Here is a 27,621-nt window from a genome sequence, read left to right as displayed (position 1 = left end):
ATTTTTTAGAGGGAAGCATGGAAATTTATAAGTAGGTACTTTCAACTAATTAGGAAGCCCCACAACATCACTGCCTAGTGGCCAATGGTGCTGTTAAGACGGCCCTGCTCCTTGGAGACATTTTATTGCAAAATAGTTCAGTCTCAAGAGGAAAGAAGTTTGATACAGTATGCGAAATACTAACATAAAATCAACAAAATAAACGTAAATTTAAAAATACTGACCCTCTTAAAGGCATAAGGTGCCATATAATTGTTTTCTAACATCTCTATGACTTGGCTACATTTCAAGTGAATCACATTTCCTTTGTTGTCGATTCTGAAACAAACATAAAAAGAATATACACATATGTAAGTGACCAGATTCACCCTGCCTCACATGTTTTGCAAGATATTGAAGCATTAAAAGTATACAGTATAACAGGTATATTTCGAAGAAAAAAAAAAACTTCAGTTACAATATTTTAACAATAGCACACTAGTATGTTTCTTTACTGATATACAGTAAGGAACCATAACGAACTCGAAATATAATGTATTTTAAAGCTCTCTTAAATAAATGAAACAGCTTTCTTGAGCAAATAAGGGAACCAAATGATATAAAATATAAAATTGAGAGTTGTTTATCCAAAGACAGAAATTTTATAATAATAGTACTCTCAAATTCAAAGCGATTTGGATAAAAAAGATATTAAAAAAAACTAACTATATGCATCCACCATTAAGACTACCTCTTATTTTGATGAGGTAAATTAAAAAAAAAACAACAACAAAGACCATTATCAAGAGAAAGAGTGAGAGGAAAAAAATAAAAATAAAAGCTGTGTTGAGAAAAGCTGCACATCTATATATTTATTTGTAGCTGTTTACATCACAACTATTACACACCAGTAAAATGTAAAATGGTATTTGAAATTTTTTAATGTTTCCCTGATGATGTTGCTATCTTCTGTGTGATGGTAAATTTTGGGATGGTTTCCCCTACACCTATTGGCAAAAGAAGATATACTGTTAACAGCATTTCAAAATACTTGCCTTCTCAGATGATTTTTTAAAGGATTTATTAACAACTAACCTTCTGAAATAGAAATTGGAAAATGTTATACATCCACAAAAGCCCCTAACCCACCCATGACCAACTGCAAATCTAACGAATCATCTAGTGATGATTTACAAGCAGCTATCTCCTTATAGAGATGAACCAGGAGCAACCTCAAAATCAGTATTTATTCTTTGGGGCCATTCAAGTATTACATCCGCACATTTTTGACACACCCACCCTCCTTGTCAGCAAAATTAAGTAAGCTCTGCTTCACCCTCCTTCCTACCGCATATTAGGAATGCAGGCAAATGCGGGGACATGGGGCGAGGGTGCTTGTATCCTCCTCCCCGGAGACGATCAAAAATTTATTTTTGATGCATAAAATATATTTTTGTGAAAAAAAACAAGAGAAAATACCTTTTCATGTTGTTATAACCAATTTTCGTTAATTTCAATACTATTTGAAGACTAATAAGTCAAAATTTCTCTTTGAAATTTTTTTGTAACCCACATGTCAAGCTTTTCATGCCTCCACCAAGGCTGATCCTGTGCACACCCACTATGTCCTTCGAGAATATACATAGTGAGTCTGATACTGCTGTAGTGAGCTTTGCTTTGTATACACCGGAATCATTTTTCACATGATTACAGACTGAACATACTATATTTTTTGGTTGCATTTTCAGTTTTAGACATTAATGAATGGAATGGTACATACACAAATATATAGGTAATATATAGTAAAGATCGAAAGTGAATACAGTGATGCCTCTGCTTACAAATTTTTCGGCTAACAGAAATTTTTTCGTGATTTTTCGCTAATGAATATGGATTCAGCTAATAAAAATTGTTGTTGATATGAATGCACATGTTAACATAAAATAGCCATGTCGTGAGCTGAATTTTCACACCAAACATCATCAGAATTACTATCACTAGAGCCTGATTAACTCATGTCCAAATCAAAATCTTTTTCCATATGTACCCACACTTCTCTTTCTAAAATTCTTTGAACCATTTCATATAAACTGAAAGATCGTGCATTGAAAAAAAACGGGAGCCTACATTTTCAAATCATGCGTTCTTCCAGTGCAAGACTCTAAACATTAAAGCTATTAAAGCTGAACTGTCTAAACACTCTAGAACAGTGTTTCCCAAAGTGGGCGATGGAATGATCTGGGGGATAACAGAACCTACGAGTATAACACAGGATCCTATGGGTTCACATGAGTCAGGGGCAATGAGAGAAAAAAATTTCTGAAGAAGGGGGAGATGGAAGAAAAAGTTTAGAAAACCATGTTCTAGAAGATTATCTTTTCTATCTGCATGCATTAGACACAGAAATCAGCTGACCAAATCACAAATGAATGGGAACACCTACAAACTTGAATGGGTGGTGTCAATACAAGCTTTAGTAGACTAAAGGTGATGTTGGTTATGTACATACTGGAAAATAAAAAGTTTTTCACCATCTCTTATCTTCCTGTAGATTCTTATTTATCCAATTTTGAAGCTGTTCATTTTAGTCTTCAGTCAGTTTGCGTCTTTTGTATCACGTTACTCATGTTTTAAAAACTTATCTTTAAATTTTTGGCAGAACCTGGAACGAATCAAACAATTTTCAATAGAAACACATGGGAAATCATGTTCCGGCTTGCGAATGCGATTCCCAAACAAATCATCTTCATTAGCAGAGGTATCACTGGGAAAAAAAAAACCCCATTAGGGTTGTACATACACACACATTCTGTGGCATGTACCGATTCATTAGAAATCCTGCAGAGGAATGTGTATGAGGTGTTGTTAAGAAGACAATTATGGAGAAGGGTTCGAGAAGAAGTTAGGTGATAGTTAAGAAGTTGGATAAATAATTCAGGAATGTTTACAAAGTGTACGTCTGATTGAGTAGTAGTATTAGTCAGATAAATACAGTACCTATATTTAAATTACATGCTTTAAAAGCCATTCCACTTACTTGGACATTAATGGTACTTGCCATTTTTCTATTTTCTCACATTCTCGCAAAGGAAACTATATCATAAAAAAAAGTAAAAAAAATGAAAGACTGAAAATAATATTCCAACAGAAAAGAAAAGAATATATTATATAATCAATAAGAAGAAACCCCATGTCTATACTAACCCTTTTGCTTTATAGTTGACAGAGAAATTGGAGATTAAAATTATTCATAATCAACATAACAGGCTAATAATAATATTAAAAAAATTATATCAATCTAACCGATGGAGATTCATTTCTAAAGATTTAGAAGCATTTCATTGAAACATTGACCATGCAGACACTCACCTTCAGCACTGGTTGACTGTAATCTTTAGGATCAAACAACATGGATTTTGAACTAATTTTCAGCCTCCCTTTCTGTTTTCTATAATAAGAATAGCAATAATAATATAATAACAATAAGTATTTTGGCAACTAAATTTTAATGAAAAAAGGAAAACCTTCCAAGCAAATGGTGAAGCTGTCCCAAAGTGCACTAGCCATCTCAAAATTTAAGGTAATTTTTAGCAGCATAAAAATCAATCCAGGGCTTGACAAATCACAAAAAAATCTAGGGATCAGAAAAAATTGTTCAACAAAAATTTTTACTCAAAGAAAAGATCCGAAATAATGTTTCTTTTAAGTTTTTCAGGGCATAGAGTGATCCTCTTTCATGTTGGCAGATATACTGCTATAAATTCCAAACATTTTGCACTGCTCTCAGCCTGCAATTTATCAACTACACAAAGAAAAAAAACCCACTAGGGTCTAATATCAATTTTTTAGTTGCCATGGCAACCTGGTGCCTGGGATTTGTCAAGCCCTGAATCAATCTTTTGATTATTTATGAGGTTGAAATTACACTCTATTTTCATTTCATGCACTTAGAAAAATGAAAAAAAATTGGAGTAGGCTGTGTCATATAGACATGACCGCAAGTTGTGATATGAATACATTCGTTGTGTCTTGAATTGCATGGTAAGTAATGACACACAATATATTGGTATAATCAGATTTGTGTGTGTGTCTCTGGAATAGCTAACAGACAACACCTAAGCATTGTGAACCTTTTGAGAGTAAACAATTTCGTTACAAAAGCAGGGCCCAAGTCTGGTGCTCCGACCGGAAGAGGTATTAAAACCAGAGTGGTATCATTGGATATGTCGAAAATATATCTATCACACAGATGACATCACCGGTTTTTATTTGCATTGCAAACCTCTCGGGATACAGTGTAAAACAATATTTTATTATGAAAGACCAGAAGAGGTATTAACACCAGAGGGATATCATTGGATTTGCCTTAACAATATCTACTCGCAGACATCAAAAGCAATGATATAAGCCTATACCGAATACTTCTTGAGAGTTTTCAAATTATTTCGTAACACAACTTTTTGCAATTTCACCCAGTATCGTCAGATTACTTAAGATGTATTCTTGTCAAAAAAACAGCAACCTTACAAGTTTGATTTTAAACTTTAATTAAACTGAAAATAAGTTATCTGATAATAACAGGCAATGGGAGGAAAAGAACCAGAATGAATTACCACCTTCTAATGGCTTCACTTTCGCTGCAGTCCCCCGGGTAGCATAACACACTATAATCCTCCAGATATGTTTCACCTGGTTCCAATAACAATAATGAAAATCTGAAATGAGAGTAAAATAATTTAGAAAGTCCTTGATTTGTGGTGTTTGCTCATATACATTGAAATGATTTAATATTATACCTTCATAGAAGTTTGTTTTTGGTGACACATTGGTGTTATTTCAAATGTGTATAAATACTCAAGCTGTAATCTCTCAATTGCCTTTTGCCGTACCTTGCATTTTTTTATACCTAGTAGCTTGCCCTGCCACGCCATTTTAATATGCTAAATTTGTTTTAAATTAGGTAATTTTTTATATACAACTTTGATATACAGTAAAAATTGTCTTCAACTGAATCGCAAGGGACCAAGATTTTTTTCCGCTGAACACAGGTTTCGGATTAATATAGGTTCAATTGATATGTGTAAAATTATGTAACAATCTCATGTATGATTGGAATAAAATAAAAATAAATTAATTGAAGAGATAAAGTAAATAATTTAAAAAAAGATGAAATAAATAATTCACCTATAATTACTAAATACTGTATTTAGGTTTTGACAGCATCTGTATACTACTACTACACCACACATGCACCTCGTTCATGCTCCTCTGAGGAACCTCTAACGAATTGGTACATATTGGAATGTACGTGTAGTGAAACCTGAAACAGCATCTGTATAAATCTAAGCAACCTCCGACCCATGCTGTTTATCTTCTAAAATAACAACATTTACGTTCTTTTTAACTCCATCAAAAATTTCATTTTTAATTAGTTTCAATATCTGTCATGTCAGGTTCAGTTTGTACATTATTGTCTATGTTTATATAATCCTCAGCATCAGGGTCATAAGAACGAATTTTGTGAGGGGAAAGAGCAACATGCTTTTGTCGCTTCCAGCACGATAAAATTTGATGATTTTATGACAGTGTTATTATTGCAATACGGTTCATACAATATCACTACTTTTCTCAATATTTGTAAAAGTGTCCTTCACGTTTGATGTTATGTCACAATGAATTTCAATTTTTTTTAATGAGCATTCAGATAGAAGTTAGGTTTAAAAGCTATGTTGTTATTTTAAATCTTTGATCATCTTGGGGGGGGGGGGGGTGACCACGGGTCACCATATTCTGCTACTTTTTATTATGAAAAATAATTTAATTTGGAAATTTGAAGTTTTTCACTTCTATTACCACGGATTTAGTGCTTTGTTGTATGAATAAACACTTGAGAAAAATAATGTTGCGCTGACTAATTTTGAATAAAAAAAATTATTTAAATACGTAAGAGATTACTACTTAGTAAAATAGAAGTATACAGTTTTCTTAATTTCTTTGACTCGACTAGGCCTATATTCGGGTAAAGTTGACGAACGACTTGATTTAATTAATTTATTCCAAAGTTGAGCAATTTTAAATGATTTCATCTATATATTCCGTCTTTTATAGAGCAATTTTCCCTCACATATTTTCACATTAAAATGTGGAAATTGCATCCACTGCGACAGTTGCATCGGCATCTGAATTGAAAGGTTTAGCCGAATAGATCTAGACAGAGCATGCGATAGAGTTCAGCGGTAATGAAAAAAGATGAGATTGAAAGTTGAAAGCTGTTGAAAGAAGAAGCACTAGTGAGGACATCTAATCTGTATCATTCACAGTTGAGGATCCCTGCCTCCATCCCATTCATAGTTTAAGATGTCTGCCCCCCCTACTCAACTCAGAGCTGAAGATGCTTGCTTCCAGTTCATTCTCAAAAGTGAAGATGCCTGCCTCCACTCCACTCAATACTAAAGACATCTGAATCAGTATCATTCACAGCTGAGGATGTCTGCCTCCACCCCATTCGTAGCTGGAGATATCTGCATCAGCTTAGGTGCTGATCGAGAAGGTATGGGCGCGATCGCCCCTCCCAAGAGCTGAATAATATAAGATCATTTATCTGCTCTGTATAATACAGGGCGATCTAATGAGTCGACCCTCTTGACATATCGCCCTGTATCCGCACCTGCATTTGTGGTTGGGGCCCCATCTGTGCTCTAATCGACTGTTTAATATAAATATTGCACTGCGTATGTGTGTGTGTGTGTGTGGGGGGGGGGGGGGGCAACTCAAACTATTGAGCCCGGTGTGGCCCACTGAATTGATTTCACAATGTTTATCTCAAGAGCAAGATCATAAATGATATATATATTTCTTCAAATTGAACTGGAAAAATACATTCACCATAATCTCATCGGATCAGCAAATAATGCAATATTTACCTTTCCTTATTTGTTGTCTCCAAGAACGCCATGTCACATATATTTGTATTCAAAAAACTGCCATCTCTTTAATCAATTAATGGGAGCAAATAAAGCCATAGAAGGTAATATAAAATGTGGTTTCATAACAAATCATGTTTACATCCTAATCCCGAGACACGTACCCCAATAGCGTTCATAACCCTTTAGCATTTCAATCAACTTTTATTTTCTGATGATTTATGTCTCTTTATAACTATAACAGATGGCGACACAATCGAGAGAAAAAATGCTTCCATGAAAAACGCTCGAAAACTTTTTCCATGAAAAACGCTCGAGAAGAAAAATTGATTACATTTTTTTTTCAAAATTACTTTGAGGAAAAAAAAAATTGTATTGGAAATTTATTTTGTGACGGTCAAGTCATATAATTCATTAGTTCTATTGTATTGACTAAGGTGACCATAAGTCCCGCATTTCCCGGGATATACTATTTATTTTGAGACAATTCTAGTGCCGCGGATGATCGTAATCTAAGGTGAGTGAGCCACGAGTAGCAAAAGTTCGAGAACCACTGATCTAAACGGCACGTACACACTTAAAGCTCGTTATAATGACACTTCACAATCACGAGAAAAATCATCGTTATAACGGACTACTGGTTATAAGCGAATTTCCACTTTTTGCTTTGTCTGGGTATAGAATTAAATTGCAGGAAAAATTGCTGCTGCACTATTTGCATTAAAACTATCGAGTCTTAGATATTTTCGTCCTGTGATATTAACGAATGAACATTCTCTAGTCATGGGTTCTTTTTTTGTTCTCCACAGCAGTTAATTCCCTAAGACATTGATTATTAAATCTTAATCTTTTAGTTTCAATTATTATATCACTGCTCACTTCCATGGCTGCACGGACTCGTCAAAATTTTCCCGCTTATCGGAAAGTTTTCATAGCAAGATGTTTCAGTCAATCGGGAAAGACTAAATTGCACGTTAGACTTTACCGTACACCAACTCCGGTCATATAACACCATACAGTAATTTTCAATCGATGGAGTTGGGTGAAAACTGAAGTTACTATCTATTGGTGGCCGCTCCAGGCTCGGTAGAATTGGTGTTTGATGTTCTTCCCCGGATTCGAACCCGTATATCTTGACGGTAACCTTCGTGGTGGAAGACGAGCATCTTACCACTGCGCCACTCACTTGCGTGTAAGCTGAGTTCTGGTCCCATTAGTCACTGGTAGAAACAAAAAATGAATGGAATCGCTTAACCCATGTATACTGTGGGGTAGACGAAAATAGTCAGCTTGAAACATTTTCGGCCGAACTTGGGTTCTGAATTGTGCTTTAGGTTCAGAATACCCAATAAATAAAGACGATTCTCCATCTTTGGTGATTGTTAGCGTTACAGTAAATGAATGGATCGTAACATGGATAGATTGTGCAACTCTTTCAATCTGTTTGGAACCCAAAAAAATCAAGCGTTCTCCCCGAATGAATTTCTTTTTTAGAACCCGATTGATCAGTATTAAACATCTGGTTATCCTTCAACTGCGAATTCTTAAAAAAAATACATACACCATTTACATATGCTTTTGAATTATTTACAATATGATCCTCTTCATAAATCTGCTTTTGAGAGAACATTTTAGTAATTTTTCTGCTAACAATTCTACATTTCTGTTTAAAATTATAGAGCCATTTCCCGGAAGCTTTGAATGGCTGGGGGAAATGCACTCCAATAACGCCATAGAACTTTCAACGAGCCCATGGGCCTCGCCGATCGTGCTGTTAAGAAAGAAGGATTGTTCCACTCGCTTCTGTGTCGACTACATAAGATTGAATGACGTCACCAAGAAGGACAGTTATCCGCTTCCAAGAATTGACGACACTCGACACGCTTTCCGGATATCAATGGTTTTCTACCCTGGCCCTGAAGAGTGGATATTGACGAGTAGAAATACACCCGGACGATCGAGAGAAGACGGCCTTCACGACCGAACAGGGACTGCGGCAGTTCAAGGTGATGCCTTTCGGGTTGTGCAACGCGCCCACTACTTTCGAATGACTGATGGAGACCGTTTTGCACGGACTGTCCTGCAGGCTGTTCAGACGTGAAGTCATCTATCTAAAGCACATATTCTCTCGAGAGGGAATAAGGACGGATCCCGAGAAGACCAAAGCTGTGGAGGCTGGAAGCGACCAGAGCCAGTGTGTACGAGCTTCGGAGCTTCCTAGGACTCTGCACTTATTACAGGAAATTCGTCCAAGGCTTCTCAGGGATAGCGAGACCGCTCCATCGACTCACTGGTCAAACAGAAGTTTTTGTGGACTGATGAGTGCGAGAAAGCCTTGACTTCACTGAAACAGGCGCTGACATCGGTTCCCATTTGGGCAGCCATTTGTGAGCCAATATTGCCATATGGCGATGTGGCCTGGGTATCTTTCGGATATCCCAATGGGAACTATCCCATTTGGGCGTTCCCGCGAGCAGAGAAGGAATTTATTCTCGACACATACGCGAGCAACAACGGTATCGGGGATGTTCTGTCGCAAGAAGTGGACGGCAAAGAAAACGTCATTGCCTACTTCAAAAGTCTGTCTAAGCCCGAGAGGAATTATTGCGCTACGAGAAAGGAGCTGCTTGCAATCGTAAAAAACTATGCATTATATAATTTGAATCCGAAAAATGAAAAAGATAATAGTTTTCTAATATATGCAAAACAAAAATTCCAGTAAACAGTTATTTTCCGGATATTATGCTGAGGTGAGCTCGGAAAGAAAAGTCATCACGTCTCCGCCGGGACTCGAACCCAGGCCCTCTTGCATACCGGGCAAGCATGCTACCATCTACACCACTGGAGACACATGAATCTGCCTTCCTAATTTCACGCACTGTGTCGTGAGGCGCTGAAGTAGAGGCATTAGTAGCCTCTCTTAACTTCAGGAAATGGCCCCCGGGTGGGAAGTTAAGAGAGGCTACTAATGCCTCTACTTCAGCGCCTCACGACACAGTGCGTGAAATTAGGAAGGCAGATTCGTGTGTCTCCAGTGGTGTAGATGGTAGCATGCTTGCCCGGTATGCAAGAGGGCCTGGGTTCGAGTCCCGGCGGAGACGTGATGACTTTTCTTTCCGAGCTCACCTCAGCATAATATCCGGAAAATAACTGTTTCCTTGATATCTCTGGCTGAGAAAAAAGCCATCTATATCTCTCAAAAATTCCAGTATTTAACATGACAAAGATAAAAAAGTAACTTTGATGATGGATGAAATCCATTTGAAATCTTCCTTGGATTTTAAAGGAGGAAAAATTTTAGGTGTTTCTTATAGAAGCTGCGAACTCAGCTTATGTTTTCATAGTTCAAAGTGTGCAATCAAAATATAAAGACGTTATTGCAATTTTGCCAGTTAAGACTGTAAATGCTGATATGCTTCATTCATTTGTTGAAAAGGTTTTTATTGTGCTTGAAGAGATAAGGCTTTCATGTATTTTGTGTTCTTAGTTATTCATTAAATAGAAAGGCGATTTCCAAATTTGTCAACCAGCCAAAAGTTCAAATCGTATATTCTCATCCGTGTCGGAATAATAAACTTTTTTCTTTGTTATTGATACTGTACATATTTTGAAATGTGTACGCAACAATTGGCTTAATCAGAAAAAGTGTGATTTATGTATATTTTATCCGGAGCTTCTATCTGCGTGTGTGTGGGGACAGGAAGAAATTCTGGTAAACTATGAAACTCATCTTTTGGAACATTACAAAAATTGTATGAAATCGAACGTACTAGTATGGTTAAATATGCGCCCGCGACACTGACAACCAAATCCCTGTTTCCATCAAATATGGAAAGACAAAATGTGAAACTAGCTCTCAATGTATTTAATAGGAGTTTAGTGGAAGCATTAAAAAAACAAAAGGGGGAATCTGAGGGTATAATAGATTCTAAATCAACTGCTGATTACATTGAAATTGTTACATGTTGGTGGGAAGTGGAGAGTGTCAAAACTGTTTGTAAAGGTGTGTACAAAAATAATGTGTATCAAGAGCCGCTGAAATTAAACGATTTTCGTTTTAATTTTTTGAATGACATTCTCAATTGGCTGGAAAGACTTTCCCTCTGAAAATGGACGCTTAACATTTGAAATACATCTCGCGATAACATTGACTACCCATGCCATTAGAGAAATTTGTCGTTATTGCACAATTGGTGCAATATGAAGTATATCCTAACGGGTAAGTTCCAAACCGATAGTTTGGAAAATCGCTTTGGAAAATATAGACAACTTGCTGGAGGCCAGTGCGATATTTCAGTTACACAATTATATGAAACAAAGGCAAAACTGAGGCTTAAATCGACCCTTCCTTTGATTTCGAAGTCAAAATCATTTGAAAATGTAGAAATGGATTTCAATGATAATGATGAGGTAGATTTTGGTGGTGACAGTCACAATAGCGTAGAAATTTTTAACATTAAAGTTACTGCGAACGATTTGGAACAGGTCGATAATGTTCTGCCTGTACTTGTGTATATTGACGGTTATTGCGTGTATTCAGTTTTGAAAATATTTGATGATTGTACATTCTGTAAACACTTTCTCACAGTAGATAAACAAATATATTATCATCCAAACGACATTTTGATACGCCATCAGGATAAAGGTAGATTAAAATATCCCCGTGAAGATGTTCTAACTACCGCATTTTGCAGTTTTGTCATTATACAAAAATTATTGTCTGATTATGAAAATTTGTTTATGAAATCAACAAATCAAAGAGACTTGTTGCAATGAATTTAATTGCTAGTATATTTTTAACTGAAGAGATATACCTTAATTTTGAAAATTGCGGAAACGAGAATTCTTCCGAAGTAATAATGAAACTGATTGTGTTAAAAAAATGACTTCTCAACAATGTTCTTCTCAACAATTACTGTAAGAAAAGAAATGATCAAATTTCTCATTTAGCTCTTTTACAAAAGTTAAAGAAAGGAAATTAAAAATTTTGATGAAGTAATTAAAACTTTTTTAATTGATGAAGATATATGTGTTGTATAGGAGAGATACAGTAAAACCTGTCTTCAACTGAATCGCAAGGGACCGAGATTTTCCGTTGAACACAGGTTTCCGCTTAATATAGTTTCAATTGAAAAAAAAAGTTCAATATGTAAAATTATGCAACGATCTCGTGTGTGATTGAAAGTAAATAAAGATTAATTAATTGAAGATAAAGTAAATAATTGAAAAATATATAAATAATTAATCTATAATTACTAAATACTGTATTTAGGTTTTGACAGCATCTGTATAAAAAATTTCGATCTACACTGTTTTTTCTTCCCATTTCCACATTCCCATATATATTCATGTTAACTGCATATATTCACATATATTCTCATTTATTCCTTTCGCAAACTTATAAGATACAACACTTATTTTTATTTTGTGGATTGTGATCAAAGTTGTATATTGCAATTATCATAATTTTGTTATTTTTGGAAATTACACTTAGTTTTTGATATTCATTATGTCATTAGTCAGCATTAGTCTTGCTTATATAGTTATGAATATATGTATACGTAAAGTATTGAAAGGTCTGCAATTTAGAAACAACCCATAAGAGAGTTAACTACTGACGGATGTTCACAGACAATGCAACCATGAAAGTGTATAATTATTTTACTATTTAATGAATTAACGATATTTAAAAAAAATTGCTCATGCTCTGTAAACATCTCTCATTAGCATCTCTCAATTATGTAACATAATCCATGGGGTTTTTGGGTAACACATCAGCTTGGATTTACATTAAAAAAATTATTTCTCTAGACATACACTCACTACACTACTGACACGCAAGCACAAATTTGTCTTTTCCTTCATATGCCAACACCAGGCAATTTGTAGGTCGGAAGAGCGCAAACCATCCCAAGGTGGTCTCTCTGGGCGGTCAGCGGTCATGTCTGTTCAATTCTGGTCCAGTCTGGAGTGTAAAACTGTATCCTCTATGCTTTTTGAATTTATTTAATTTTTACTTGTTTTTAATTTTTTGTGATCTATTTATTCGTGACGGTGATGAAACAACAATTGCTGTAAGTCAGCTCGGTCACTGTTGAAAAGCTATGCTAATTCAAGTGTATTATTGATTGGTGGCATGTATATGAAATTCATACTATAAACATTAGAAGTGTTTTTTTTTTTAATTTTTAAATTGTACATTGCTGTCAACATCAAAGGGAAAAACCGTTAGCCATAAGGCAAAAAAAAAATCATTAACATTTCAAAAAATGTCTGCATGTTGTTGTATATCTCGTTCTCTAATACATTTCCAAAACTTTTCAGATATCAATCAAAAACTATATATTCATTCTCATTCTATATTCATACTATATTATATTTCAATTATGTGCTGCATATGCTTATTTTGTCCACGAAAATCTCAACAAAAGTATTTATTTTACTGCCACGTAAGGTAATTTCAACACTCTTATAACATACACGTCGGTTATTGCATACACTTCTCGAATCACCTAGTGGTTATGTTATAACCGAACTCGACTGTATTTACATCTAACACAATGTCTGAGGAAAAAGGAGTGATGTTTGTTGTTTCCCTTTCAAGCACGATCACAAGTACAGAGCAACATTACGACTTTCCCACTTGAAAAAGTGTAAATTACCTAGATTTCGCTAAAAAAAGTTGTAAAAAATGAAATTTTAGCATTTATTCGTGAAAACTGGCAAATTTCGTATTTATCGCGGTTATTTCGTAAATACGAAATTTACGTATCCCTAATTATATTAAATTATATTAATTATATTATTATTTTCATAATTATTTTATTAATTTTTGTAGCGTCAATTAATGGCGAGTTATTTAGCGAAATTCGATTTCACCAAAAGCCCCGCCCCTCGTGACGTCTTGCTATCTTTCTTGCTCGTAGTAACCAATCGCCTGCGTGCTAATGTCTCGTGTTGCTAAAAGTGTAGGAATTGTAAATACGCCACCGGGCAGCTAAATTTTGGTTGCCGTAAAACAGGACAAAAAAAAAAAAATAATAATTAAATTTTTACTTTAGCTTTTTAACAAAAAGCACACAGTAGTTTAAAACTCTGTCCAAGACCTTTAAAATCCAGACACCGAACCCTCTGGCTTAGGAACTCATCAGACATTCCCCAAAAGCCAAGAGAATGGTGCATTAAGATCTGGTGCTGGACCAAAGGGGGCACTAAATTCTTTTAAAATTATTCAAAATTACACGGAGGAGACACAATGCATTGTTGCTAGAAAGAGTATCTGGCTGTGGCCCTGGGTACACAAAGTCACTGAAGCACACCAGGATGTTGACATTGGGGCAGTAACGTAAGGAGGATTTTTCAGGAAGGGGGTTGACATTTTTCTCCTCCCAAGGAGGCGTTACATTTTTTACTGCAAAAAATACACTGTAATCTCAGTTTGGGGGGGGGGGGTGTGGACCCCAAAACCTCATTTGTGTACGCCAATGCACTGCGGGATTGGGAATTCCCGTTTTAGAAGGCAGCAAAATACCTAACCCCGTCTCTGATTATCACTTATTAATCTCTATTATCTCAGCTATAAGCCCGTGATTACGAATGGATTTCAGAAATATGCATTTTTTTCGCAGAAAATCACGTAACTCAGAAATTGCGAAACTCGGGGTATTGTTATACTAAAGACGCATTCAAGGCAAGGGGGAAAAAAATACTTTGGACATCCAATAAAATTTCTTTTCGTGGTAAATCAACCCTAAGAAAATATTTACTATCTTACTAGATGGTTTAGCCCATGGATTCTAAATTTTGACAATCATGTCCTTTGATGATATTCACCGCCAAATTTTCTCTTATTATCCTATTTATTACCAGAGAAACAAAAGCACGAGGGTTACAAGAGAGAACGAACAATAAGAGAGACAGAGAAAAAAAAAAACGAATGAATACGCCACGCACATCGATGAGCAAATAAAGAACTAGGTAAAAAAAACAATAACTATGTCAATAATGGCAACACAACAGAAGCTTGATTAGGAAATATATAATAAATAAACAAAAACAAAGAAGAAAAGATATGGAGGAGTAATTGTCCTCGAATTATTCTGATAAAAAAACATGAGGGCTCCACACAAAAAGAAGCCAAACGACATCCGCAGCCAACAGTATCTCCACTCTATAATAATACATAGAGCCCGGATTATGATTATATGCATTAAAAAGTGGCAAAATATGCAAATATGCACTTAAAAATGCAAAAAATATGCACTTAAAAATGCAAAAAATATGCACTTAAAAATACAAAAATATGCACTTAAAAATACAAAAATATGCACTTAAAAATACAAAAATATGCACTTAAAAATACAAAAATATGCACTTAAAAATACAAAAATATGCACTTAACATACGAAATATGCACTGAAAAATACAAAAACATGCACTTAAAATACGAAATATGCACTGAAAAATACAAAAACATGCACTTAAAATACGAAATATGCACTTAAAATACGAAATATGCACTTAAAATACGAAATATGCACTTAAAATACGAAATATGCACTTAAAATACGAAATATGCACTTAAAATACGAAATATGCACTTAAAATACGAAATATGCACTTAAAATACCAAAATGTGCATTTAAAAATGCAAAAATAAGCACTTAAAATACGAAATATGCACTAAAATGCGAAATGTGCACTTAAAATACCAAAATGTGTGCTTAAAATGCCAAAATATGCATGAAACACCTCAGAATATACACTAGAAATTTTTTTTAAAAGTCAAAAATTCCGAAATATGTGCCAAAAATGAGAAAATATGGATTAAAAAAATTACCACGCAAAAAAAGTGGATGTGTTTTTAAAATGCATCTTTTCTATTTCTTAGTATATATGTATATATATTCATTTACGAAAAAATATCCCCTCATATATATATATATATATGAGGGGATATATATATATATATATACCGCATATGCAAATAACTTCTACATATTTTTTATTCAGGCATTTTTACTTTTCAGTTTGTTTAAAAAAAATTTAACACTTTGACATATCTCTAGAAATAGCCTTACAATAAAACAGTTAGTATTCGTAAAATACTTTATAAATATGTATGAATTTACTAAATTTCACCTGCGGGAAAAAAACCGATTTTATGAAAATATTATGAACAATATTTATTTGAAAAAGTATAAAAAAAAAATTGAGTGGGATTAAATAAACCGTCAAAAAAAATATGCACTTATCCTGAAAACTCTTTGATTTTATGCATTTATATGCATTAATCCGGGCTCTAATAATATATATTTAATTTAATTAACGTAATAAAGAAAATTTAAAAGACCTCAAGAATTTACTTCCGTGGCATCTTGTATTTCATGAATGTAAAAAAATCATGTAAAAAAAAAAACAAAAAAAAAACGGAAGCGTCCAAAAAACGTACGTGCAACGTCCGTTTGGCTCCTTCCGTTACGATATAACGCGACGATTCAGCGCCAAAGCGGTCGAAAATAATGTTTCAGGGAAATGTTCGCATGGTTAAGGTAAAAAAAACACAGGTATGGGAAAAAAAAGAGAGAAAATAAAAATAATAAAGCTAAAAAAAAGAGGAATTACACACAACGAAGAGGTGAAAGTGATACTGGCATTTTAGTTGTACTATTATTCTGTGCGAGTGAGTGTGCGTGAGCGGAATAATATCCACTCACTTTTCTCTAAGAATTTAGCGGAATATGTAATTGTGTATATATCTCTGTGCATGTCTGCGTGATTTTTGACACCCCCCTGTGTGTTGTGTGTGTGTTTGCTTAAATTAATGTGAAATATTCTGCTTTGAAGTACCAATGGATTGATTGAATCATCATGTACATTTTCTTTTGTTCCACTAGATGCACTGGATTTATTGTAATTTTCTAACAGGTGAGTAAACGGAAGAAATTCTTTCCGTTTTCTTTTTCCTATGCGTATGACATTAGTGTACATCCGACTTCTTCCTAACAACACGTTATTATTATTGTAGTTTTTTGTTTGTTATATTTCAAACAAGGTTTTGTTAGAATTTCTGTGAACGCTTGTGATTGATCCGAGCTGACTCCAGTTGCTCGTAGCGAATATGAGCTACCAACAGAGGTTCTTACCTGCGACCTCAGATAAATGATACAGTAGATGCTCGTTATAATGACCATGTGAGTTGGTGTGACTGTTCCTCCAAATGACCGGCACGATATGTCTCAGATTTTTTCCTATTCATCCTATGTTATTTTTCATCCGGTATAACGACTCACAGAGACGATTCGATCCAATACAACGTTCGAATTTAGCTATGTGTCTCTCTCCTGTTCTGCAAAAAAATGCGCTAAATCTGTGTTGTTTCGTTGCCAAAATAATGTTTGTCCCTTGATATTAGAGAATTCGGTACATAAGTGCGTGAAAGAAATTAATTACAACAACCTTATCATTATTTTCTAAACTGACGCATTTTCACTAACTTCAGTGAAAATGCAATTCATTATGTTATTACTAGAGCCCGGATTATATGCGGTAAAAAGTGGCGAAATATGCTCTAAAAATATGAAAATATGCATTTAAAAATTCAAAATACGCACTTAATGGCAACATATGCACTTAAAAATGCAAAATACGCACTTAATGACAACATGTGCACTTAAAATGCCAAAATATGCATTAAAAAAGCCAAAAATACGCATTAAATAACCCAAACTATACACTAAAAAATCCTGAAAGAGTTAAATATTCCGAAATATGTACTAAAAATAAGAAAATATGCTTTAAAAAATCAGTGAAAAAAAACATACGTTTTTAAACTGCGTATTTTCTATTTCTTAGTGTATATTCATTTACAATAAAATATCCCCAGACATGTACATACTTCATATGCGAATAACTTTTACATATTTTGACATAACTTTTACAAACTTTTGACGTATCTCTAGAAATAGCGTTTCTATAAAACGGTTGATATTTAAAAATATTGTATTACAAACTATTAATTTGCTAAATCCCAACCTCGAAAAAAAAGCCGAATGTTACAATAATATTAAAAATTAATTAATCGAAAAATTATAAAAAAAAATAATTGAGCTTAAATAAACCTTCAAAAATATGAACTTTATTAATTCTCATATTAATCGTTATAAAAGACGCAAAAACGCCAAAATATGCAAATTATATGCATACGCACATATGCATTTGCATATATTCCGGGCTCTTGCTATAGCATAATGAATATTATGGCTTTTTATTCAGTTCCAAAATAACTCTTAAAAAGCTAATTTTTTTAAAACGTTCGATGTCATGAGCTCCCAATATAACGTCCGTTTTCAGTGGAACGAGGTAAATCGTTTTAATGAACATCGACTGTATTATCATAGCGCAGCAATTTCTTATTCAGCATCAAGTTTTTATGAAAAGCCTTAGAATGCAGAGAGAAAGAGAGTCCACACCTTTTAATATATTTTTCTAATAGACTCGTATAATCAATCATAGGTACATAATACAGTGAATCATTCTGTGATTTTCTATTTATTATGTTCATTATTTATACTGTATCATCATGTTTAGGCCTATTGTGTGGAGTACCTGCACTAGTAATGGTCGAAACTAACAACATTTATTCGGAAATTTTAAATGATTTTGTGATTGCACAAATTTTGACACTTATAGTGCTTTCCATTTTTATTAGTTTTTATATAGTATATATATTTCTATTAATTTTTACTTCCGTGAGAGTGTAAAGCCTCCCACCAACTGCATGGTTCGGAGGGGCTGCAACTGTCGCGTACCCTCCGCTAAGGGCAGTTCTGGTAAGGGCCCTGTGACATTCCATATCCATCACTCGCTATACTGTATTTTCATTCTAATACTTTTTTGCTTTGTTATAAAATAATTCTCGTAGACCACTTAGCAATCTCTTGTATAGGGACGGGTTCTCAAAAAAGTATTTTGTGGCCTTTTGCGAAAACAGCTTCACAGCTCTCTAAAATGGTTTTATCCTAATCCTCCAGTGCGCCTTGGCACCCTGGCTCACACTAGGTTTAATCTAGAGCCCAAGAGCGATTATCAAACTACTACCGCAATTGTCTGAGGCTTTCATGGCCGGCGTTCAATGGTTTCCGGGCTATTAAGCCATGCTCTCTCTCTAAACATTTTCTTCCTCACGTTTCACCCTCATCTGTGGCAGATATCATCTGAGGTTATACGAACGTGGTTTCTGCTGCAAGCGAGAAAGGCTTCATAGGTTTCTCGCTCTTGTCGCAGAAACCTACGTTTTTATAACCTCAGGAGAAGGCTGCCACAGATGTGGGTGAAACGACAGGAAGAAAATGCCTTAGATTATGGCCTAATAGCCCGGAAACCGCTTGTAACTCATACTACCACTATGTTACGGTAATAAAAAAAAGGCATTCGGCAATAAGTTTGGACAATAGTGCCCATTGCCCAACAAAAACATTGCATGTGTGCCCTAGGCCCTTAAAGGTTGAGAAATGGGTAAGCTTTACAAAGCTGTAATCAAATACTTTATTAACTTTTTATCCGGGCAAGCCGGCATCTTGTCACCCCCCCCCCCCCCCCCGTGCAGCTTCAAATACCAGCGTGCCCTCTTTTGGCTGACAAAACCCTAAATCTGAGGATTCCCTGTTGGAATGTTGGTGCCTCTCTGTGTTGGACAGAATTTTGAGATATTATTACTTTTTAGGAAGTTGAAGTCAAAACGTAGCTCTATGTAATCAAAGCATTTTATATTCCGTTCCGTGGCTCTAAAATTTAGATGCCCGGAGCGACTGCACCCTTCGCATCTGCCTAATTTCAGCTCTGCTCTCGTCAAATAGCTATCTGTCTGCAAACTATCTTTTAAAAACCACTGCTATAGCGTGCATGTAAGAACTGTTCTAACAGCATCATGTTACAAAGCCATCACAGACAAAGTAATGTTCTGAGGCCCTCACCCTGGCAGGATGTAATGGCCTAAAAATTTACACACAGGTTATTTACTCCAAAAAATTATAGTATAATATCTCATCATCAGATACCCTGTGTATCCTAGGACTTTGAGCCGTGGGGTCCCCATGCTTTTACCCTTTAAGCGGCACAGCAGAAATCATTAAAACCCCTCCAAAATGTCATCTTTTTTCAACCCTTTAAGAGCAGCGGAAATCATCGAGTCCCTGTAAACTGCCATATTTTTTTAATATAGTGAGCTTTATTCCGATTTCAGCGGGTGCAAACTAAGGGGGTATAGGTGAGAATATTCCATTGTGAAATCAACGTTACAAAATATCCGGGCTTTTCAATGATAAAATAAAAAAACTTTTAGAAGGCAAAGTATGTCGTCAATGCCGCTTATATAAAGGGTTAGGACAGCCCTGGTACATGAAATATATGATATTGCCTGAACAGTACATGTATCATTATGCGTGTATAGCTTAAGACATGACATTGCTATCATACAAATTCTTTTTCGAGTAGTCACCAATCAATATAGTGTTTTCCCTCCAAGGTAGAGTTTAGGTAGGATTTTTCTTTCATTCTAATATAAGAGAAATATTCAAAATACAATTTTTCTAAACATCACCGCCAGCAACAACAATTCATCGAAGATTGTACAAGCAGTTGTTTGATCTTCATTCATATAGTCAGACACTTTTCAAGTCTCTCTTATATATTTTGAAATACCCTCTAAGGGTTTTTCAAATAAGGGCAAATAGAAAACCGGGAGAAGTTTATCAATTGAAAAACTTTTCATATGCTACTTTGAAAAATATAATATTGCAGCTGATATAACAATTGATATTTACTTATCTCTCTAATACTGTAGTAAGCTTTTCAGTTATCAAATGTTTAAAAATAACCTCGAATTATTCCCTCGCATTGCAACTCTGATAAGACTGGGAAATATAAAAATTACACGCAATATTAGTATAATTCCTTGCCAAAAGAAACGTTATATATCTTTCGAAGTTTCTTGTAGCGATAACAAAGCCCGTAATTCACGTTATTTGCTTGTGGGTGTTATACTAAATGCTCTTAAACCGTGAATGAATAGTGTCAAAGCTAAAGCAAACAAACGTCAACGTCGAGTGCGGAAGGTAAATATCATTTGGAAGTGTTGAAATTCTCCCTCGATTTATTCCGTATCGTAATTAATAAAAACGATGCAAATATGCAACGAGAAAAAATGGATAATGAAGATTAACTTTTCAATTGAGCTACGAAGTTTTGATAGCGAAAAACATTGGGATGATTGCATTGAATTGAACTGGGTGATATAAATTAGACAATTATTTGATTACAAGGCGTTCGATAAGAATTTTGAAGTCGAATTAAGAATGTTGTTTGTCTCTTTACAGAAATAGTACACACGATGTGAGAAAAGAAAATATTTGAACATGATGTCTCTATTCTTTCGGTGTTCAAATATTATTTTTCTGAAAAGTCAAACGATAATGTCCTTGAATTTTACTGTAACTTAGGCGTTACTGTTCCTTCATATTATCTATATGCAGGGTGCATAGCAAATTGGGGGCATTTTACTGCTGACCATAGAGGTATACTTCTTATTAGGAAAGAGTTTTCAAATAACGTGTAGTACTAAGATATGCCATTCATCAAGGGGTTGTATAGTTACAAACAATACAAATACAAATACAACGCCACAACAGGCAAAATGCCCAACGAGGTGGCTGAGAAAAAGATGCCCATAAAAATGCCATAGCAACTACAAAATCAGTATTGGTGCCAAAAATTTTCACAATTTTAAAGAGAAAGATTCTCTTCTGATATTAAAATGAAATATTTTAAACTTATTATAAATGGATAAAATAGAAAGAACCATATGTAGAAAAATATGAATATTAAGCATTTATATGAAATTAATAATACTGGAAAAATATTGTTTCAACTAACAATTTCAACAAGTTATTAAAATAAAAAAATTAACTTTTTATACAATCCCCGTGTACCCCACAACCCGATTAGAAAGTTGTTGCCATGTCTCTCCTGATGCCAACAAAAAACAGAAAAAAAATCAATGTTTCTGAGTGCAATGTTCACTCAGATATTCGAATTTGAAAAACGGAGGAAATTTGGGGGGGGGGGGAACAGCTCTAAATGCAGAAAAACCGTTTTACCTGCATTTATAACTACACAAACCCCTTGAAAAATGAATGACATATCTGAATACTACACGTTATTTGGAAACTTTTTCTACCTGGAAGTGTATCTTTAGGATCAACGGTTCGCCAGTAAAATGCTATACCTCCTGTTTCCTATGCACCCTGTATACAAAATGATTTGTCCTGACTGATTCATCATCGCCGAGCCGAAACCACTGAAGCTATAAATATGAAATTTTGACAGTAGTTTTATTTTATGATGTGGAAGTTCACTTAGAAGGGATTTTTAAAAATTCGACCCCTAAAGGGGTGATAGGGGGGGGGGGTTCAAAGTTATGTATAGAAATCCTCGTCGCCCCAGAACCGTTGAAACTTTAAATATGGAATTCGGTCAGTAATTTCACTTTGTGGTGTAGAGACTCGCTAAGAAATAATTTTTCGAAATCTAATACAAAAAAGGGTCATAAGAAGGGAGGGGGGGGGGGCGGTTCAATTTTATATAGAGAAACGCTGGCAGCTACAAATTTGAAATTGAGTCAATAGTTCTATTTTATTATGTAGTTCTCACTAAAAAGGATTTTTCCGAATTCAACCCCATGAAAGGATCACAAGAGGGAATTTTTGAATTTAGAGATTCCGCGAGCGAAGCCGCGGGTATAAGTATTCTTATATTCGCGCTGACTATTTATTGATAAACGTGTGTGGAGGGAATTTATTATCAAAAAATTAAAAATTGTGCAGAAAAGATGGAATAAAGTTATAATTTTATGCTAGAGCTGTATTAAATTCATTTCATAGAAATTTTCAGTGTTTCTCGAACTTTTGAGACCTACGGCTCCCTTACCTCAGTCCTAGTGCACCCGCGGAAACCCAGTAGATATTATGCATTCATAAAAGAACCACTTTAAACGGTGGCGGATTTAACGACATTCGCACAAGGCGCGTTCGGAGCCCCGAAAAAACAAAACCCCCACTTTTTTCTAATTTAAGGGGCACAATATTTTCTTTTCGCCCGAGGCCTCAGCTAACTTTAATCCGCTACTGACTTCAAAGTATTGAGAACAGGAAAACATCAATAATGCCTGCACGCCATGACGCTCCTCACAAAGTTTGGAGATGCGCACTTTGAGAGACGTTGCCATAGATAATTACCCCATTGAAGAGGTGGCCCTTTTTGATAGAGGTGAAATATTAGAGGGAAAAAAATAACTTACAGGAAAGTGGCCCCTTCATAGGGGACTTACAACAGGCGGTACCCAAGATGTTTTTTGCCCGTGGGTCATATTTGGGATGTTTTACCGCTAGCGGGTCAAAAATTTGTTTTTATCGGGCTTATCATATAACTCATATTTTATGGACCATTCCCGTATTTTTATGTTATTTTCGCACTCCCGACATTTTTGTAAAATTTCCCGTTTTTCCTGTATTGAAACAAAGCTTACTCTTGAATTTTTATTCTTCACCGAAATTATTTTAATGACTCATGAATTATAGTCATATAAATTTTCATGTCACATATTCGTCAAACTAAACTCCTTTTCCGTGAATTACATATTAATCCCACTGCGATTAACAGTAGCGCTTCATTTCTTGAAATTGGTATTTTTCGATGTGGAACAGCGAACATGCTTACTTTTTGCAACGTATTTGGTGATAATTGTTACTTCGCGGAATTTCCAAAGTAGGGATACCGATTTTTCTTGAAGAAATATGGCCAGCCTAGTATCGTATCAGCCTATATAGGCTGTCCCATATTGTTTGCACAGTGGATATCTCTGCAACCATTGACTTTAGAAAGATACTTTCAATTACAAAAAGTTTTCAAATAATGTACGGTTACTCAAATTGTGTAAATTTCCAGAGGTCGTACACATAAAAAAATAGAAAAATTTACTTTTTATGTAGGCTCTGTGTGACAAAACTTCTAACTAGTAGAATGTAAATGCGGCTTTGAGAGAAGTCATGTACAAAAAGTTGCATATTCTCTCAAATGCAATATTAGCGGAGATATTCGACTTTGAAGTACTGAGCATTTATCGCCAATAATTAAAGTAGCAGTTCACAAATTGCGAAACAAATTAAATATAAATTTCGGAAAATTCTGTAATTGTCTAAAAAATTGTTGAAAAATGTAATTGCTATTTATTGTGAAAAAATAAAAATAAAATGGCTCAGTTCATTCTATGTATGTACAGTTCCTAAAAATGGCAACTTTTGAGCTAATGAAGACTTGCCGATTCATATAGTAATTTTATATACAGTAAAACCCCTCTTAACGGACACACCTCAGATGAGGTCACCCCTCTCTACGCCCAAATAACAATTTCCCCTTTTATGATAAAAGTGTGCATTTCAAACCCCCGATTAACGGTCACCCCTCGTTTACCGACGAATTTTTTGTCCTGTCGGTGTCCACAAAAGAGAGTCTTTACTGTATTTAATGTCTCGATGAATATTGCATTTTAAAATATATGGAATCTTACGGGATCTACATTCCAATAATTGGAAGTTTTAGCACACGGGGACTGTATATAAAGTTAACTTCTTTATTTTTTAATGCGTACTGAGCTCTCAGAAATATTATGGTATTTCGTGCACCTGCACGTCATTTGAAAACTTTTTTTGTAATTGAAAGTATGTTTCTGAAGTCAACGGTTGCAGAGATATCTGCTGAGCAAACTATTTGGGACAGACTGTATACCATGTTTCATGTGAATTGATCATTTTCATCCAGAATTGACGGGCCGTATGAAAGCCTTTGGGGGGGGGGGGGGAAGCAGACCTTGCACACCCCTGCTTTACAACATCTATTCTTGTCTATCAGTAAAGAAATTATAAATACTAGTAGTTGAAGTTGTTTCGTTCAAAACGTAATTTGTTTGAGCGCCATAAATTGTCAGTTTTAATTGAGTGGATGTTGTGTTAATTACCGTCAGCATTATCAGAGTATCCAATGAGGGAGTCACACGATGGACTCATGAAGAGGGAAATGATCAATCATTAATATAATTATTGTTATTATAGACATTAGTTAGGCCGAAGGGATTACGTATTCAGCATGATGTGCAAATATTTATGCATTTTTCTTTTCCTTAGCTGTCCGTTAAAGTAACTAAGTAAGATGATGAGAATGTAGATTACTATCAACTTCTTGTACTCGATAATCTTAAGTATTCAGCCTCGAATCGTTACTGATATAGCCGGTCAGATATACGATGATATTTCAATGTGACTGACATTAACATGTCGTTATGCATGTGATCGATTCTCTCTACTCAGCTAATATACTCCAGTACTCTTTCAACTCTCACTTCACTGAAATTCTTGGACATTAATTTCATCTTAAAATACAATACGTCCGAGTTATTGGAGAACTCACAAATTCGAGTGCCATGCATTAACAACCACAGCAGAATTTATTTCTACACTCCAGCGGCGTAAACACAGGCACCCTTTTTGGATAAAATTCGACGTTCATGTTATATTAGTACATTTTAAATTAAAAACAAAGTTCAAAGACAAATAACCCAAGAAAATGAATGCACGTTTCACAGCTTGGGTGCCGTTATCAAAGATGACAATTAGAATGTCGTAACTGTCCGTTTTCACGTACAATCTCGTTATAATCCGGCGACAAACGGATTTGTTGCTCCACCGGTTTCAGGGGCCCTTTAAGGATTTCTGATTCCTCGACAAAGACATTTTCTAGGGCCGTCTTGAGGCTAAGGTTTTTGTATATTTTTGGATTTTTAGGAAAAAGTCGGCATCGAAAAAAAAGCATAACATTATCGCAGAATGCACAGGAATGCTGAAAAATACCTATACAACAAATATGAACACATCAAAAAATAATAACAATTCACAATTGATGAGAATTCGAAATTAATAAGAGAAATACATAATTCCAAAACTAATGAAAACATTTTCAGAATTAATGAAAACTAATGCTGGAATTTATAAAAAAAAAATGATTGACAATTGATGAGAGAAATAATTGAAAATTAATGAGAGAAATAACGGAAAAAATAATTAAAAAATAACTGAAAAATAATGAGAGAAATAATTGGAGAATTGGTGGAAGAAATAATGGAAATTAATCGGAGAAGAGAGAGTTCTATAGAAATCTTTTAGAAACTCAGAATTCATGATGGAAAAAATTTCAGAATTAGTGAAAACCTTCAATTTAGGGTCCCTGTTTGATTAAGGCTCTGGCTTAGGTGTCATTGGCCTACCCGTTAAGACGCCATTGTAACTGGTTTCGAAAATTTCAGAAGCCAAATATTTCGTTGTCTGGGAATATTTAATAAGCATTTCCAAATTCGAAATAGACCATAAGTCGTGAAATTTTTCTTCATTTATTTATTTAATTCGAGTTTTTTTTTGTATTCTAAAAATGAAATATTTGTTAGAGAAAGCTTGTTACTTAGCACCAATTAAGAATTGTTGAAAGGCATTTGAATTAGGTGTTGCTATTTAGATTTTATACGATGATGATGATAGCAAACACACACTTATTGTAGATTTCATGTTAAAGGAAATTAATGTAGATACCTCAAGTCTTTAAAATTGTGTTTTTAACCCCCTTGATAGTGACGCCCGAGTCCAGTACGGACAACAAAATTTTTTTTATATTTGTTATTTGGTGGTTACCGGATTTTAATGTGTATAAGGACCCCCCTTTTTTGGCTTAAAATTTGGAAAAATGTTGAGGAGATATATCTATAATATTATCCATGTATAAGAAACCTCCCCTATTCTTGGGGTCAAATATTTGAAAAAAAGGGGTTTCTTATACACATTGAAATATGGTATATTTTAAATACTGTTTATATATATATAATAATAATTTAAAAAAAAACATTTTATTTTTTATGAAGCCCTAATTGTGAATTTATTTTTTTTATTGGTATAATTCACAACAATATACAAAAATGTTTTTTTTTTTTTAATTTTTCTTCTACATTTTTCTGAAATAAATTGTACTGTCAAGGAATTGAAAACGTAAGCGTCATGTCGGATAAATCAAAGGTTCTGTAAACATATGCTACACGAAAAACTCACATAAACAACTTCGAATATCCGTTATAAATCGACGAATTTATATCGGCTGAACACATTATACAATAATAATACAATGAATATATGTTATATCTTGACTTATAATTATGTTTTCAAAAGAAAAGAGAGCCTTTTATTCTTCTGCCGAAAAGAGCAGAAAAATGAAAAAAAAAGATGAAAAGTTTGGTTATACGGACTCGTGGGAAAAATATCATGCGCGAATGTCATCTTCATTTTGAAATAATAATAAAATATGTGAGAATGACAAATCACCGATTGTTCGTCGTTTCTTCTACGTCTCTCTCTCCCTTTCTATCACGTTGCAAACCCCGTACATTTTATGGAGGTACGAGGGAGGAGTTTGGGAAAAATTTACTTACACGCATATACGTTCAAAGTAGAAATAAAAACAACATTATCCAAAGTACGTGCTTATGAACAGCTGTAGATGGAATAATAATAATAATGACAACACAACAACAACAGTATATGAAAAAATAGATGATGTGATACACAGGAAT

The 27,621-nt window shown here is 34.6% G+C and overlaps 2 protein-coding genes and 2 non-coding genes across 4 annotated transcripts in view; 2 read left to right on the top strand and 2 right to left on the bottom strand.

The window, feature by feature from the left end:
• The window catches only part of LOC149089696 (protein FAN-like), a 33,316-nt gene extending 26,238 nt beyond the window's left edge, over positions 1 to 7,078 (bottom strand). Inside the window, exons 1-5 of the mRNA XM_089238322.1 lie at positions 6,903 to 7,078; positions 4,596 to 4,694; positions 3,349 to 3,427; positions 3,017 to 3,072; positions 225 to 318 (exon numbers count right to left, since the gene is read on the bottom strand). Coding sequence (XP_089094448.1) covers positions 225 to 318; positions 3,017 to 3,072; positions 3,349 to 3,427; positions 4,596 to 4,694; positions 6,903 to 6,934 — 360 coding nt within the window. The 5' untranslated portion in view covers positions 6,935 to 7,078. The remainder of the gene's footprint in view (positions 1 to 224; positions 319 to 3,016; positions 3,073 to 3,348; positions 3,428 to 4,595; positions 4,695 to 6,902) is intronic.
• Positions 7,079 to 9,677: 2,599 nt separating this feature from the next.
• On the bottom strand, positions 9,678 to 9,751 carry TRNAT-GGU (transfer RNA threonine (anticodon GGU)). The gene has a single exon. It is a non-coding gene; the product is annotated as a tRNA-Thr (tRNA).
• A 178-nt stretch (positions 9,752 to 9,929) lies between these two features.
• TRNAT-GGU (transfer RNA threonine (anticodon GGU)) lies at positions 9,930 to 10,003 on the top strand. The gene has a single exon. It is a non-coding gene; the product is annotated as a tRNA-Thr (tRNA).
• Positions 10,004 to 16,554: 6,551 nt separating this feature from the next.
• Positions 16,555 to 27,621, top strand: part of LOC149089692 (mitochondrial sodium/calcium exchanger protein-like) — an 85,800-nt gene continuing 74,733 nt past the window's right edge. The window contains exon 1 of the mRNA XM_089238179.1: positions 16,555 to 16,829. The gene's annotated coding sequence lies outside the window, so the exon portion shown is untranslated. The remainder of the gene's footprint in view (positions 16,830 to 27,621) is intronic.

The sequence above is a fragment of the Pholcus phalangioides genome, unplaced genomic scaffold (assembly GCF_987345545.1).
Source record: "Pholcus phalangioides strain wild (caught in Gottingen) unplaced genomic scaffold, Ppha-v1.0 ptg000001l_1, whole genome shotgun sequence".
NCBI classification, from domain to species: Eukaryota; Metazoa; Arthropoda; class Arachnida; order Araneae; family Pholcidae; genus Pholcus; species Pholcus phalangioides.
Note: the sequence above shows the minus strand (reverse complement) of the source record. Positions and strands in the feature narration are given on the sequence as shown.